Below are 17,862 nucleotides of genomic sequence, written 5' to 3'. Positions count from 1 at the left end.
TTTAGGGAGGTCAAATTTTAGCGAAATGGACCACTACATGGCTAGCAGTGTATTTGATTATAAAAAGCCACAGAACATCTAAGAGGAATTCCAGTAGATCAGACATCAAACACTTTCGCCTGGTGATTCCTTCCTCTAGTCCTATAGGCAAGAAACGTTCTACAACTATAGTGAGGTGACCAGACACTTAAAAGTAGTCCCTGGCTCCAAGTGCTCTCATGCTGTCATTTCTGCAAATAAACCAAAGAAGTTCTGCAGTGCAGTTCTCTTCTTGTGTTGTATGTGGAACACAGAATGAATGATCCTGTGATGATAAGGTATAGTATGATAAACTATAAAGTAATTTTTTGCCTGTCAGAAAAGCATAAAATGAAACAAAGCTGAAATTTGCAGCTGTGCATTTAGATGCCATCTGGTTTAATGACTTTTGTAACTTTATTGTTTAAATTCCACAGCAAAAATAACAGCCTAAGCAAGCCTAAACTTTAAAAGATCACTTTTTCATTTTTATACTGTTTAATGTTTAGACACTTTGAGGAATCTCATTATATTTTTTAAGCATTCACTCAAATTCAGGGAGCGTAGTATAAATATACAGTTGACAGACTGTATAAATGATAAGTATGCACAATTCCAAGGGAAGGTCTGCAGGGTATTTTTGGATACCAAATGTTTCTAGGAAAAACAAGTGGAAAAGAGTTTCTCTAAATAAGAGGCAGCAAGAACAGAGCTTGAAGAGTTTAACTGGGTGGGGGAAAGTCTGAGAGGGATTAGCAAAAAGAAGTCAAAATACAACAGCACCCAAACACTTCTGTGCTTTTTGATTCATGGTAGACATAATTTTACCTCAAAACTCAAGGCCGTTTGGCTGTAAGAGCAATCTTTAATTTTAATTTCTTAGATATTTCATGAGCAATTGGTTTACCACAAAACAGGGTAGACAATCTTGTGCTTTTGCCATTGCTTTTATCCTGCATTGTATTGTGTTTTAGTTGGCTGTTTCACCTACTTTAGTGATACAGTAACTCAGTATTTTCTGCTAGACTAGAAATTCACCTGGAAATACCAAGGTTGAGTTGCACTGAACAGTCTAATTTCTTTCTGCAGTTTCTTTAAGTCATAAGGTCTGTTATAATGGCAAAATCAACAAGACATACTGACTACAGTTTGACAAACTGACTTGAGGCGGAATATTCTTGCACTGTTGTATCAATATATTGAAATCATACCTAAAATTCAGCCAGTTTCTGTAAGAATTATTATAGAACATTAGGAACAAATAAATACCGATTTTTCCTTTATATTAAACAATACCTATCTATGCATATTTTCAGCATGCATATATTACAATATATGTTGGCAGCTCATACAGCGCAAGGGGAAATGACTTTAAATCATGAATGTTTAACTGTTTAGCTTTCAAAGTCATAATTCATATTAACTTTGGCATAGATCAGCCTTGCATGATGTCACATGTATTTCTTCTTATTGAAGAACAACTGCATTAGCATTGCCAGTTTAAAAAAATACTGAATATTGTACTGTAAGATACGCCAATAATAGTGGGATACCAGTAACAGCTTAACACGTTTACTGCATAAAATGAGTTTAACAAGATGAAACACTTGTCTTTCTTCAAAAGTTATCACCTTTCTACTACTACTTCCCTGCAGTCTCTGCAGTGCTTCTATTTCTTATTTATAGTATCAATGGGAAACTGTCCTGGTAGAATTATATGAAATACATTACCTTTCATGTTCAAAAACACTATTTTGTCTTCCTTAAAGCATCATTAAACTACTGTTAATAGCACTTCCAAATACAGTGTGAACTCAAGATATAATGAAGGGGAGTTTAATCCTAAAAATGGTTTCAGAGGGGAAGAAAAAGAAAGAAGACATGTATTTTCCTCATTCATTATCAGTCATTCTTTGACTGATCAAAAGGGAGCACTAACTCTTGAATGTATAGAAATTAGAGATATATTGAATAATGTATATTTAATTTTCCCCAAAGAATGTGTGCCCCGGTGGCGCAGTGGTAGGAATGCCACATGGCAACACCGGAGGCCCTGGGTTCGAATCCCCCCTGTGGCGCAAGTGGTAGAAGTGCCGCTCTGCTACACAGGAGGCTCGAATCCCGGGGGGTTGGACTCGATGATCTCTAAGGTCCTTTCCAACCTGCACGAGACTATGATACTATGATACTATGATAATTATGGATTCATCATATACATACTAAAAAAAAAACAAAAGCATCTTGTTTTAACTCTTCCCAGCCCTTCCTCCTTCTCAAAGATGTCATACCTTAAATTTACATCCCAAATATTTGTATTGGGAAGTCTTACTGTTCCCATTCAACTTATTTTCTTCAGTTATGTTATCTATAACAAATAAATCTTGAGTTCAGAGAAGTAAATGCAAATTTATATGTGCTTGTAAAAGGTTCTAGCACTTTCAGTTCCCTGAGAGAATTACAACTTGGAGTTCACATGCCTGTGGGCAGAAATTCTTACAACACAGTCAGAAGCTACAAGCAAGACCTCTCCTTTAAAAGAACTGATTCTTTTATTTCTGCACATAGCTCTTTCTATTCCATATTTAGTATCAACTAATTGCTAATAAACATTTGCTTAGTATAAATGCAAGCAGCCTCATTGCAATTCTTAAAGGAATTAAGAGTCTGAAAGGCAATTGTTTGAATGAGAGTTTCTTCTATCTTCTTTTCCTAAAATATTAGGATTTGAACATTGAAGACAGTGTTATCAAAGTACATGAAAAAACACAATCGACTATATTAGTTTTCTCCATTTTTGAACATCAAGTACAGAGTGCACTGAGGCTCCCTGCTTTTCTATAATAATGTTGGATTTTCACAGGTTTCTTGTCAAATGATTGACATCTAGAAAAGTAGTTCCCAAAACCTTAAGCTTCACTAAAGCATTGAGGTGGGTACTTTTACTCCTCTGTTAGGAAGTAATTTCTCCACTAACATTTTCCAGGTTTTTTTGGTTTTTTTTTGTTTTTTTTTCCTGATTTTAAGGGAGGGCTAAAACAGAGGAAATGTGTGCTCAACTACGGTATAGTTTGGTTTTGGAAATTATGATATACCTCTTGAAAGTTTCACACCAGTTCTTTCAGGAACTTAAGGTAAAGCTTTTAGGTACATTACTACTGGTGACCTCATTTCCTCTTTTGTAGATCGCTTCTTGTCTTTCTCTTAAGATAACTAATTGAACCACTCCTAAAACTCAAGCATATTCTACTGGACTAACTTAATCTAGATAACAGTTTTGAAGGATTTTGACAAGAAGTGTAAAATTCTATAAGGAGATCTACACATAAATGATGATGAGAACATTCAGTGTTTTACTTTCTCTCTGGAGCAAAAAAAAAAAAAAAAGCCAAATCATAATTAAAAGAATTTAAGTAAGGTATGCAGATACGAGTGCCCAGGTTCACTACAGGGCCCATTTGAGAAACAGCAAATTATGTCATCTGTATTAGTTTATGTCTGCTTTAGTAAATACTTGCTTAGTTGCTTTTTTTTTATAAGCTGCAATGCAAGAAAAATGCAATAGATTCATTAAAATTATTTTTAGAAAGAAACTTTTACAACTGTCCCAGTTGCATAATATAGCGGGCTTTTTTCTTTAATTATGCCAAGAAAACCATTACAAGCTGTCTGAAGAATAAAGTGTACAGAAAGATGTTTTGAAACAACACATAGCAAAATATTGTTTTCATATCCATTTTTGTTGACCACGTACACATACACTGGAAAACAGCACCTTCAGATTAGTAGCCAGACTGGCTAGTCTGCAAGTTTCTTCTTGTTCTCTGAAAAATGATCTCACAAAGATCAAATGGTACTATTCAATAATCTTTGATTATCAGGAAGAGTTCAAATATGTTCTGCTCCAATTCTGTGAAGAAAGGATATATCTGTATACGTTTCTACAATATCACCTCCCGACTGGTTTGTATTTTATTGCTGGATAGCACAGACTAAATGAAGTACTTGTGATTTATGTCAAACACTGACAGAGTGCACAATGGAGATGGCTAATACTATCTCTGTATTTTATTACTTGCACTTGTGTTAGCCATTAACATACCAGTGTTAGCCATCCCTTATGATAGGAAAAAAACAACCAACCACCAAAAGCATCAGAGGGCATGAAAAATGTTTTGAGAGGCTAAAGAATGTTACATTTATCTTTGTATCCCGCAACTAATAAACCCCATAAGAATACATGAAACAGCCCTTAATAAATAAAGAAAAGCATCTGAAACACAACAAAAGCTCTGTACCCTACTTTTTAATCTGTATTCTACTGCGCCATCATGTTTAACAACAATAGAGATTAAGCAGTAGTACTGCACAGAATAAGCTTAAGCATCAGAAGAAACATTAAGCATGACTTTTGTCTATACTTAACACATATGACCACTCAGCTCACGCAGAAAATCAGTAAAGGCTGGGAACTGTGCGCACTTAAACAATAATGTTTGAGTTATTTAGGATGACTGCAGTTTGAATTTCATTTTGCCATGAGAGTTTTGTATTGTATCCCTCCAAGTAACATGTTCAAAGTTCTTTCCTGAACTGAAGTAATATGTCATTAGTCTATATATTTCTGATAATCCTTTTTGTAAAGTAATCCAAAACCTTACCAGGAAAACTTGAAAACATTAAATAGAAATTACTTCGGCAAACTGCTTTGAAAATGAAAAAAAATCTTCTGTCCCAAAAGTAGTTCAAGAACTGTGGTATGAATTTGTCATAGATAAAACCCTGTGAGGGACATCAGAGAACCCACAAATATCTATGGAATGAACCACAATCTGTATACAGAAGTTAACAAATGTCTCATTACAAATGGGATATGGTTTTCCCAGTAACAGAAGCACAGAACTTGCATTATATTTAATTTGAGATCCTGTTATAATTAAAAATACTACAAAGAATATAAGTCTGCTTAATATATTACTGGAAAATACTTTCCAACAAACAAAACATTTGTTGAGCCAAATGTGATGGAAGTTATATTTACTCACAGACAGTAGGAAAGAAAACTGCTATAGAAAAATAAAATTTTTAAAGCGTTCTGGGCTTATTTTAGAATAAATTATTTACCACAGCCAAGACCTTTTAATGTTAACTTTCACTATGGAAAACAGAAAAGTGACCCAGAAATGGTCATTCAATAGAGTCTCAAAGGAAACCTAAGGAAGAAACGAAGGAGCTTGAGTAAAGTAAATGAACTTTACTGTATTTAAGTAACCTGCATACGAGGGCCACTCCATCTCATAAAATGGCATTAATTTCCATGGACCAAGTTATTATTTCTTCCCACACTAATAGGAAACCAGACACTTCCTTCTCTTCCTTCCCAGTATTTCAGAGTAACAGGCAAAATACTAAAGCTACTTGGTTAGAGAAAAAAAAAATAAAGGGAGGGAACTTGAAAGAGGGAAAGAAATGTGAAAACTGCAATAATGTTGCCTTCTAACATAAACCATACAGACCAATTCACATAAATAACCCGTTTTCAGTTCTTTTTATTTTCTAGTTGTACAGTTTATCTGCAAAAATTTTCATTGCATTCAAGTTGCTGAGTATCTAAAATGTGAAAAGTATCCTGGGATTTTTAAATGATATTTTATGTCTGTTTTCTTTGCCTCTCTGCCTTTTTTGTTTACCTCTTAAAAACGTTACATTATGTTTAATAATGCCAATGCTGAATCTGAGAATTTTATTAAAATTTCTAGTTCAGTGTCAGATTCTGTGCTGTGTTTCAAAAGACATGAGCGTGGTGGTGGATTAAGCTGCTGTGAGTCCAGGTTGCTGCAATCCTGCTTTTTTACCAGGGTTACTCCTTGTGCAACTGTGAAAAAGATGTTCAGGGCAATGACTTGACTGGAAAAAAAATTGGCTGATGCCTCCAAAACATCCTGAGTTCCTTTAGCTATCCCAGTCAGCTTGCTACACACAAGCATAACCAGCAGCACCATGGATCTCTGAAGACGAGCTTGAGTTTAGGTCTGCAGCCTTGGTGGGCATAAAACTCAATTGTCCAAAGTCTATGGCTAAAGTAATATTAAAAGTCAAAGCTACTAAGGGCAATATCCAGTCTCCCCAGGGAAGCTCAGGGCTGTGCTTTCATTCATTCTGCAACTTCACTGGGCATAGCTAGACTGTGTGTTGCTCTGGTGGGAAGGTGGGAAGAATGTTAATCAAAGAGCTCTCCAAATACTGACAGACTTTTTCAAAGCATTTTCCCTCCACTGGGTTCAGTCAAGAATTTATATGTGGCAGAACTAAGAGTTCGAAAAATACTTTCAAATAGGAGGAAAGGCCATTGAATGGGGTGAAGAGAAGGAAATTATTACACAACCCATTTTCAGCAAAGCAGGTGTCTTTCAGTGCATGTTAAGAAGAAACAGACATGATACTTCTGAGGGGCTCATTTAAAATGTTTAAAAACATGAAAAGAAATTACTGGAAGAAGAAAATAAGTGAAAGAAAGAAAGAAAAAGATCTCTAAAAAAAACCAACCCTATCCATGACAATATCTATAACAGTCATTTAAAGATTACGAAGCATCAGGGTAAATAGTTCAAAACAATGAGCGATTAGTTATGGGTAACAGTAACAAGGTGCAACGATAATCTTAAATGGATACAAATCAACTACACCTCAAACAACTGTTTGAGTTTATTTTGATCACTGTCACTACAATGGGCTTCCTCGCAGCATAATTTAACCTTTGGGAAGGAAATGGAAAAAAAAAAACACAACAAAAACCATTAAACAGCACCTCAAACCTGTACATACGAAGGAAACTATAATCTCTCCACTACTTAATCACAATAAATATATTACAGATTTTTTAACTGAAGTTATATGAATTTAATGTGGCAAGCTTCATATATGCTGCATGGCAAACACTAAATAACTGCGTGAAAATAGTATTTGAGACAGTAAGAAGTATCAGAACACAAAAGAAGCTCTGGCTTCAGGCTGCTTAATTAAGTTTCAACTTTGCAATAGTTAAGATCACCCATAACCAAGACCCCTTTTTACTGAACAAAGTGTTGTTCACTGGCACAACAGAGAAAGCAACACCCTCCTGAAAGTTCTGCTTTTATAACTGCTATTTACTTCTGACCTTCAGCTGTCAAGAAACAGCAACATTAGTAGTCACAGAAATGGAATAAACCCAAGAAAAGTCACACTAGATATGATACTGAACACTTTGCAGATTCCTGTATTTTGAAGAGATTCTTCTTCTGTACCTGCCTCCCTGCATGGCCTGGCAATTTCACAACACAAACTTGCAGGTCAGTTTAAAGGCAGTCTGAAACAGTTGATGGAGAGCATGAACTATACCTAAATAAAGAAACAATCCACACTGAAAATTCAAAAGCTTAAGCAGAAAAACTAAATGCAATTGCTGTAAGCACTGAGATCTTCACTCTACCGCAACTCCTTCAAGACAGCAAATAGACAGGCCTGAGGCAATCAGCCAAAGCAAATCTTGTGCGTGGAGTACAAGGTTGTTATCATCTTATTTACCCTGTGAAGTGCATGTGCAAGTCAGTTACAGCCTGTCAGTCACTGATATGGAACTGGTATATGAGGCCATGAAGCACCACTGCACTGCCCTGAGTTGCCGCAATTAACAGCACATGGACGCCCAAATGGCATAGTAACAGCCATGATCTCTTACAGCAGTGTTTCCATAAAATACGTTTCAATTTGATTTCCACCAAGAACCACACAAAGAAATTCAAAATCATTGTAAGAATCTGAGGCAAAACTCCAGCGCCACTCAAGAGAAACAGGAAATATAAAGTGGGTATATCTCTTGAACACATGGTGATTAATCTGGTGAACTTTAAGAGAAAAATCAAGTTGTTGGAATGCTTTTCTGATTGTGAAATTTATTTTATTTTGACCATCAGAGTAAAAACGTAAAAAAAACTCGTATTTAAAAATATGTATGTTTTGCCAAATTAGCCACGTATTATTGCAGTTTCCAGTAAAACTCAAAACTGAGGAAATTTCAAGTAAAAATAAGATTGATAGTTTGAGCTGAACATTTTAAAATCTGAATTCCAAATATAAATTAAGCTTTGAATAGCTCTTGGTATTAGATAATTAACAAGCTACGTTTCTGAAATTAAATGGGCAGCTCCAGCTGTTATTTTACAATTAGTTTCCACTGAGGTTTTTAAATTAATAACTGCTGTAATAGCCTCAAACATGCCAGTGTTAATTAGGAATGGTGTTTCCATGTAATGCTATCCATATATGAGAGTATTTTACTGGGGGAAAGGTCTAGGTAGACTTTTTCCCCCAGACTACTAAAAATAGATGAAGAAAGAAATGTAAAGCAGGAAAAGACTTCACTCCCAAGCCCACTTCCACAAAAATGTTTGAGTTGTATATGGAGAATAAGGAACACTTTCCTAAGCTCCTTAATGCTAAAAACAACTGTAAGGTTCAGCTACAGTGGCAAAAGGCAATATTCAGAACCTGATATTTAATGGGAATAATTTAATTTGAAACCCAACTCAATAATTAATAAAGTTAAAAGTTAAATTAATAAAGTTAAATTATTAAAAAGAAGTAAAAAAACCACAAAAGATCACAACAACTCCCCAAAAAAAACCCAACTACTGTGTATCCAAATTAAATGTAGAGACAAACATCTTGAAGAAAGAAACAAAACCAAACTGAATTTCAAAGAATTAGAAAATAAAATACAGGCATAATTTTAAAACATGAACTGTTAAGGCATGAATATAAATATGAATATAAATGTATATTTGCCTTAATTCAGGATGAGAAGAACTGAAAATGATGCCACTGTAACACTGTGTTAACGTCCCTATGCAATACGCAAAATACCTCTCCTTAAAACACAGAGAATCTTTTGCTGAAAGTTTTTACATAATTTTACCTCTGCAGTTTGAAATATTTTTAAAATGAAAGAAAAACTGTGAAACAGAGTTTATGATGCTTTGTAACTTCTACCCTTTGTTATCCCACTGCTCAAATTTCCATCAAAATATCTGTATGCAGACATTAGTCTTTTAACTAATTTCTCTGTTGCCTTTATGCAAAGAAAAATACAGAAACTCAAGTCAGTATCAGCTAATGCCCTGTTTGCCTACTGCAAAAGCTTTCAATGACATATTAACAAAAAATAAAAGTACAATGGAAGTTTTGTTAGACCCTTTATTCACTAATCAACTCTTAAAAGGTAATAATTCCTAATAGGCACATATTCTCAGAACCATCTACTTCTCTGAATACGAAGCTTCTATTAAAAAACAGAAGATTTCTCTAAATTACTTTGGTTTGAAAGATAAAGCAAAGAATTAACCTTATTACTCATACTGCAGTTGTAGTAAATCCAAGCTTTTTAGAATAATTTAAAGGTATGGTTTTACAAATATAAATATGGCTCGTGGTAATTTAATACTGAACAAAAAAACGTTTCTGAAGAGAAGATGCTTATAGATGTGGGTGCTGTTGAAAAGTTTTGGAAAACATTTGATTTTCCAAACCACATTTGAAAGAAAAAACAGATTTCCACACAGACTGCGGGCTATGTATGCATTTCTTGCATAAACTCCTTCCATCGTTCTATCCTTCCTCCCACTCCAGCACCATTAGCACAAACACACAAAATTTTTTACTAGTCATTTTCTCACTGAAAGACTTTTGTTAACCAACTACGTGCATTAGTAGAATAAGAGAGGTACGTTCTAGATATAGCTCCTTGAAATAAAGATAGACAGCAGATACAGGAGAAACAACATTGCTACTTATTTGTAAATGAGACTGATAAAGCAGCGGAAGATAGTGAAGTACAAAAATGAAAAACAGGAGACAAGATACATTTACAACAAAAAAAGACTTTCACTAATAAAAAGTTTTAAGAAGAAAAGGCTAAGTAATTTACAGCTATATTTCCAAGTTTATACTCTTCACATGTAATTTTTTGGGGATGGGAGGCACTAAAGAATTTCCATTTTCCATTCACAAATTGAAAACAGTCTAAGAACAGCATTATGCTTTGATCTATGAAAGATCTACACATGAAAATGACCATGGAACACTCAGACCTGGACTATTAAGCTTTGATGTATGACATGAATGAAATCCTTGGATCTCAAAAATGATGAATCCAGAAAGTGGATAACAATTAGATTCTTTATTGCCCAAGCTGAGTAACGTCTGTAATTCTGTCACCTTAATCTGCCATACTTTATAGTTAAGTAATACTTATTCATCAATTTATAAGTGAGACTTTCAACATCTCTAGTCTGTATTATCTGTACTCTGCCAGCCATTTCATTTTTTTTTTTTTCCTTAAAAACTCATTTAATGGGACTTTATGTAATATAGAGTGAAATTCATTTCAAACATTTTGTCCACAGGTATTCTCTAAAACTCTATTATTTAATATTTCATGTCAGTTAGCAAAACCAAATCATTCTGGGGATGACTATACATTACCTATACTGAACAGATAATTTGCATGATATTTGTTTTGATGAGGCTTTTATTCTGACACAGAATTAGATGTCATCTCAATTTTAGCTCCACACTCCCTCATTTTTAAGCAAACTATGGCTGTATTTCCTCTTCTTTTTAGTCAGAGTAACAAAATTACTGAGTCCCATTATGGAGTATTTGGCTGGGGGTGAGGGACAGGGACTGAACCAGAGGGCGGTGGGCATGGAACAGGCTGCACAGGGCAGTGGGCACGGCCCCCAGTGCCGGAGTTCAGGGAGCGTTTGGACACAGCTCAGACACTGGGTTAGAATGTGGGGTGATCCTGTGTGGAGGCAGGAGTTGGACTCAGTTGCATTTGTGGGTATCTTCCAACTCATGATATCCTGTAAGTCCATGACTTTCCTATTTATACTGCCCAGTCCTGCTGCTATCATAGCACACCACTTGAAGTGTTATTCCCTGTTAGAAATCCCAACATGAGTGGATTTTTTTAATACTCAGTCCTGTTTATGTCAGTTTTCTACTGATTACACTAAGCTAATGTAATTACACTGTTGTAAGCTAAAAAAGGTGACAAAAGAAAGAATGTGAGATAATTGAGTAGAAAACTACTTAAGATGACTACGGACACATTTGATTAGTTCCACTTCCTTAAAGCATTATAATTTATTCACGCTGATATTGCACATTAGTCATTTTTATTAAAGGAGAAAGAACTGAGGAAACGACAAAGAGAAAATACATGAAGACACGCAAAGAAGATGGAAATGTGGCTCTCTGGAGCTACCTCAGGAGATGCTGCTTTGTTTTCTGCAACCATCTCCACACACGGAAAAGGACCTTCTATCCTGAATTACTGTGAGAGTGGGACAAGTGATTAGCAAACAGGTCAAAATAATCTGCTAGGCTTGTTATCTGGATAAAGACATGAGCTTCCCTTTGATATTACTTCAGCAGACTCATACACACACAGTTGCATTCATACCCTTTCCACATAAATATTTAAGCACATGAGTTTTAAAATAAAGCCATACTGCTACTAAGAAACTTTCTCTGTTCTGTCAGATCTCTTAAAAATTGGCCATTTCCTGCAGTTCCAAGTTTAACATGGTCAGGTAGCTGAAACTGGCAAATAAATGTTTGCCTCCTTCACTGGCTCTGAAGGAATTCCATTTACTCTACCTGACTTCTCCACAGCTCCAATTCACAACTCCGCTCTCTCTTTGGCCAGGTTAGGTAACTGCCTCTTCTGCATGCTCCGTCTCCTTTATTCCATTCCCCATTCCTGACTCAAGACCCCTTGGTTGCTGCTGCACAAAAACTGGCAGACTCTCAACAAGAACATTCAATTCTGGTCATGATTGTTGAAGACAAACATGCCTTAGTTTGGGATTAAGAATCATAAATTCAGGATGAATCATTGAAAACCCACAAGCTTCCAGGATTTAGGAGAAAAAAAAAAAAAAAAAAAAAAAAAAAGGATGAAAAGGATGAAAATACAGTGTAGCTGTATTTCTTTTCCGAATCCTCTGTCTACTGTTATGGTACATGTATCTTTGTTTACTATGTCTATTAGCAGGTCTAAAAAATTAGACAATTTTCTGATAGTGGAAATAGTTATTTTAAAACTAATTTTTATAGACTAAAAGAACTCTGAATTTACTATGTTAATAAATTTCTAACTTGCAATAATCACCTGAAAAAATATTTGTGCCCAAATTATGGGACACATGATTTTTCCAACATTCCATTTTCTATTTAGTTCTCTCTCCAAGTCAAGCAAGCGGGCTATTTTTTCTATGACACAAATGGAGACATTCAGTTCACAGGGCCTGGTTTCATTTAATATGACCATACTAGATTTACCTTTCATTCTGATATTTCACTAATGCTAAATGAGTACTTTTGGTTTTTCATGTACAAATTTATGGGACAGATTCAAACTATATTTTTAAGTTCTATCCAGTCTTTAGCTATTAAGAAATTTCTTTCCTAAAAGAATAGTTTACAAATGAGACATAAAAATTCTTCTTTCTCATGAAACACCACTAAAGTGTCATTAATTGCATGTGGTGTAGTTCAGCCATAAACATAAGACTGTTTAAACCAAAGGGACAGTGCAAATTAAGCTTGTATCCCAACTCCAGAAACACTGTAAAGACAGTGGTTCAGAAAACAATGTATTTTCTTTTATTCTTTTAAAAGCAGCAGTAGTAAATTAGAGGAGAGGAGAGGTTGGAAAAAGAGAGAAGATGACACATTGGGTTTATTAGACTTCTGTAGCAGCTTGTTCTTCAGTCATCATCAGGTTGCTGTAAGGAGTTTTTAAGAGCCTCTTAAGATGAGAACTGTACCTCGATATTTATTATGAAATATTTCACTAAAATTTAGGACTTACACATTGTTTGGGTTTCTTTCTTTAACTAAGTGACTTTTAAGTATGTATTTATACTAAAAGTCTCCAGTTACGTGTTTCTGCTCTCCAGTATTATGTCCTGTGAGCAGGTTAAAAATATAACATAGAAAATCTAGTATTTGGAGAACAGAATACGGACACAAGGCTCATACAATAAAAATATCACACTGCTTTATTTCCTTCTCTTGGATATAGATTGTATGGCCTGTCCTAACAATAGAAGAAGATTTGCATTACCTAGTTCTCCAAAGAAAAGATGTCAGAATGTTAAATGAATTCTTCTCTACTCAATTCCATTGCTCAAAAAGCAGTGATTATCACATAAGAAAATGAAACGGCAACTTCAACCATGCTTCTGTAAATATAGCGTGCTCTGCATCAAGGAATATGCAATTATAAAAACTTTTTTTCAACAACGAATTGAAATCTTACTATTTCATAATACAAAATATTCACTGATATTGCTAGAAAGTGCTGAATCTCACCTAAGCAAATCAAAATAGTAACCCTCTTCCCAAAAACAAAAGACCACCCACTACCAACTTCAACACTGTCTCATAAAATCCTGCAAAGTAACTTGACACTCTTTACCAATGTATACTAAAAACACCAAAGCTAGTATAATTGGATAATTAAAGGAACAAAGATAAGACTTAGTCATTTGGCAGCTGCTCAGAATAGAGAGAAACACTCACAGAACGACTAGGGGACATTTCTGAAAATGGTAGACATTTCTCAGGGAAAGACACAAGAAGCATGGCATGAGGCTGGTCATCGATAAAACAGTAACTACTATATGAGAGAAGTCTGTGGCCCAGTGCTTACTTCAGCTTTGCCAATTCAGTGCCTTCATTTCTAATAGCGGACTGCACTGTAATTTTAAAAAATGAAACACTGTAATTGTATATAAGTATGAAAAACAAATATACACTTAACAAATCTAATCCAGAATATCCATATATACATAAGACCCCCAAGACCCAAAATGCAAAAGGGGAGCAGAACCTTAAGGCGTTTGAGGTTTCTAGTTTGAAAAGCAGAGAATGTCAGCACTTCAGGTAAAGTCAGAGCAGCAAAGGTATCAGACTCAAAAACATTAACTGGCAGAGCTCCATCGACCTTGATGTAAATGGCATCCGTCCCATTGCTTTCTCATTGACTTGTAATACCTACAGAAGGATCAATACAGTTCCCCTAGGTGACAGAAACTACCTTAGTATAGCTGGAGCTTGCAGATTCCACTTTATGACAGGATTTTGCTGACAAATATTTAGTTGTAATGATAAGAGTAGAACCTACATTTAGTTTTGCAGCTCTCAAAGCAGAAATCAGGTGTGAGTTTATTCATAGAGGAGCACGGCAAAAGGAAGGAGAGCCTATAGAAATGTTGGGAAGATCTGATTTCTATGGGCACACTGACAGTTGGATTTGGATTGGGCTTTACCACCCAGAACCTACTGTTGGTACCACGTTCTAACATTTTCTCATGAAAGCTCAATAACACAATAGATATAAGGCTAATTAGAAAAAAAAGAAAAAGTATACTATTAAGCTACTATAAGTAAACATACAAGCAAATACAACATTTTAAACGTGTCCAAATGGAAATATGAACAAAATGACTACTTTACAACTTCTAAGGCAGCTGAAAAGAAACTGGAAATACTTCATGGTCTCCTATAAAATATCCTGGTCTTGACAAAAGGAAAACTTGCTGTCATTTTTGAGGCAGTAAATGTTTCATTGCTGGGAAATAATTTTGATGTTTGTAATTTCCATTGAAGAGCACTATGAAGTAGTTAAAAATATTGCCACATCTGAAAAACAGACCAACGGGAAGTATAAGACACTTGTTCATCTGTATTTCTGTGACTTTTCTCACTTGGTATTATTTGCAACCATACTTTCATGTCTGGCAACAGTGCCAACTCTACGGAGGATCATATATTACTTTTATCATGTTGATTACATATGTTCGCCAGTTTTGCTGCCTATATGTGATTAGTGTGGTTTGCACATACTTAGTGACACAATCCAGAGCATGACATTTTCACAGAAAGTATGTTTACTGGGAAAGAGCGCCTTAGAAGTTTGCTTTCCTTTACAGCTTTGATCTACATGACGTTCAGAATCTTACAGTTTGAATGCACGTTTACCATTTATATTATTAAGATCTATCTCCTTCAAACTATATAGCTACTGAGCTTTTTGGTAGTCATAAAAAATACTTTTCTCTTAGGTGAACTTGGTAGCTGAATAAAAGAAAGCCTCTGAAAATGTTCTCATCTGTGAGCATAAGCTTCGCAACGACTTGACATTTAAATTCTGTTATTCATCAGCACTTCACAGAAGAACTCGATTTGTCTAAATGGATTTGAAAGCCCACAAGTGAAGAAAATCAGAAAAACCTGGTTTTGAATATCAAAAGATTGTATGTGAAAAGTATTTTTACAGGCTGCACGTACCCATTTTATTGATCAATTAACTTCCTCCAAAATGAATTTTTTTAAGACTACGAAAATCCAAACCCTTCCCCCAACACTTACTGATAAATGTCCTTTCTGAGCACAGCTCTACCGAGAGGGTTGTCAGCCTGGGGAGCCATAGAGACAGATCCGATCTTGAGAACCAGAGTGTCTTCTTTAATAGCTGTATTAGCTGTAGTAAGGAGAGGAGAAAATACGTGCTTGATTAAATGTCAAGAGCAGATAGTAAGGAAAAATTATTGAAAAATAAATATTAAAAACATCTTATATAAGAATGTTTTGCTAAAGATTTTGTTCTGCTTGGGAGCAACAACTACTACAATAAATAAATAAAAGACCAACAAAAAACCAAACAAATAAATAACATAAAGCATCCCGGCCCCCAGAAAACACCCACCTGTAAAATAAGCAGTATTGCTGTGATACATAAAGGATAGAAATACTGTCACTTAAACAAAGTTTTATCACATTGAATCCTGGTCTGTGATTTTCTTTTTTCTCTCATAGCTTTTTTATTTTCTATTTCTTTTTTTTTTCCCCAAAAAAATATAATTGATCCCAGAGACTTCTACGTGATCTGTTTCTCTAATAATTACCTGCTGATTTAAAGTGCATGCTACGCACTTTAAATCATCCACCATTTTTAAAATGGTTCTAGGTCCTTTACAGGTTAAAAAAAATCATCCTGCAGGATATTATAGTGTAACCATCCCAGTAGCCTTTGGTATGAGTTGCAGCATGCAAGCTCTGAAACAACAGAATCTGAAACAGGCCACATGCAGAATGAAGTAGATTTTAGAACACAACAGTAAATTCCACGTCTATAGCCAATCTACTTCAAGAAAAAAGATCTCCGCATTCCACTTCTTCATGTTCAAATTCCAGCCACATCCATCCATACAAATTGATCACTGGTAATGTTATACAGAAATTATATTTTCAACTGATATTTAATGAGTGGTGATCTAAGCCACCGAATCATAGAATCACCAAGGTTGGAAAAGACCTCTAAGATCAGCCAGTGCAACCATCCACCTGTCACCAATATTTCCCACTAAAACGTGTCCATCAGTACAACATCTAAATGTTTTGTGAACACCTCTGGGGACCGGGGCTCCACCACCTCCCTGGGCAGATGATGAATCCATATGTCCATTGATTAATTCATGTGTTCTCTCATTAGCTTTTCAAAATATGAGAATAATGCAGTAAACACAATCTCTGTCATTATGAATATTTAAACCTTAGAGGATAAAAAATGCCCACACTACCCAGTACAAATACAGTCTAGGAAAACCTTACAGACCCAAGTATGAGAATGTCAATTAAAATCTCACTTGTTTTTACACACTCATCTCAGTCTTATGTTGGCTAAGCTAAAATATGTTCTTTTAACCCTTCATTGTAGGGTTTTACTTTCAACACTTGAATAACATTTTTGGATTTTCTCAGATCTCCACTTTTACTAACACTCATTTTTATTACAGAAAGCAAATTGGATATATTCCATCATCTGCCACATACAGAAGTACAACCATCACCCTCATTTTGGTTTCAGTAAGTTCACTGTGTCCCGTTAGTTGTTCATCCACCACTTTCCAGGAGTTCCCATCTTGAAGATAGAGTCTGCATAACCTTTTACATAACTTAAATATTTTATATTTATATTTTCAACATATACTTTCTACATAGCATATTTTCTACAGGCAGTGCTGTACATTCAATTATCCTGATAAACTGGCTATGGAGTCATCAACGTTATATCTCCTGGGAAATTCTTACAGCAGTTACTTTCAATAATTACTTACAGTATTTACTTTCATATTAAATACAACTTTCACTTACTTGTTCTGATATTTTTATTGAGATCTTTAACTGTTTTTAATACATTTAATATTTCCACAGACATTGTACTGGGATATATAAAATACCATCAGACAATGTTAAACTCCTTAGGAAAGTCTAAGCATATCAAATCTTTGTGAACATTTACCAACTAGAATAGTAACCAATATAAAAAGGAAATGTGCTTAAGAAGAATAATTTTCCATAAAACTACTATCATGTAATAAATATAATGTAATTCTTTATTAAATGAATGTGTGTTAGATTTTCCTTTATGTTCTCCAAGGAGAGCAATAAAACTACATTATTTTTATTTGGACATCACACATCTCATGCTAATAGGTAACCTTCAGCTGTCTAAAACCTGCTCTGCCAACGCATGTTAGAAATTAACCTCAGAAGGCCAAGATCCTTGAGCACAAGTTATCCAGTCTGACCGATTTGAAACTCTTTAATAGTAAGCAAGGAGGATGTTACACACCACATGTTATGGCAGACTTCAAAGCATAGAGTCATGCTCATGTGACAAGGATATATCACGTCTACAAATGCAGGACATACGTTTATTTGGTATGCCGC

General features: G+C 35.0%; 1 protein-coding gene across 6 annotated transcripts in view; it reads right to left on the bottom strand.

Annotated features, from left to right (window-relative positions):
* The window catches only part of VPS13B (vacuolar protein sorting 13 homolog B), a 391,004-nt gene that overhangs the window by 148,897 nt on the left and 224,245 nt on the right, over positions 1–17,862 (bottom strand). For all 6 annotated transcript variants that reach the window (XM_015856029.2, XM_015856025.2, XM_015856028.2 and 3 more), the window contains exon 30: positions 15,499–15,610. In XM_015856029.2, coding sequence (XP_015711515.1) covers positions 15,499–15,610 — 112 coding nt within the window. The remainder of the gene's footprint in view (positions 1–15,498; positions 15,611–17,862) is intronic.

This window comes from Coturnix japonica, chromosome 2 (assembly GCF_001577835.2).
Source record: "Coturnix japonica isolate 7356 chromosome 2, Coturnix japonica 2.1, whole genome shotgun sequence".
Lineage (NCBI taxonomy): Eukaryota > Metazoa > Chordata > Aves > Galliformes > Phasianidae > Coturnix > Coturnix japonica.
This window is presented reverse-complemented; position numbering and strand designations above follow the sequence as displayed.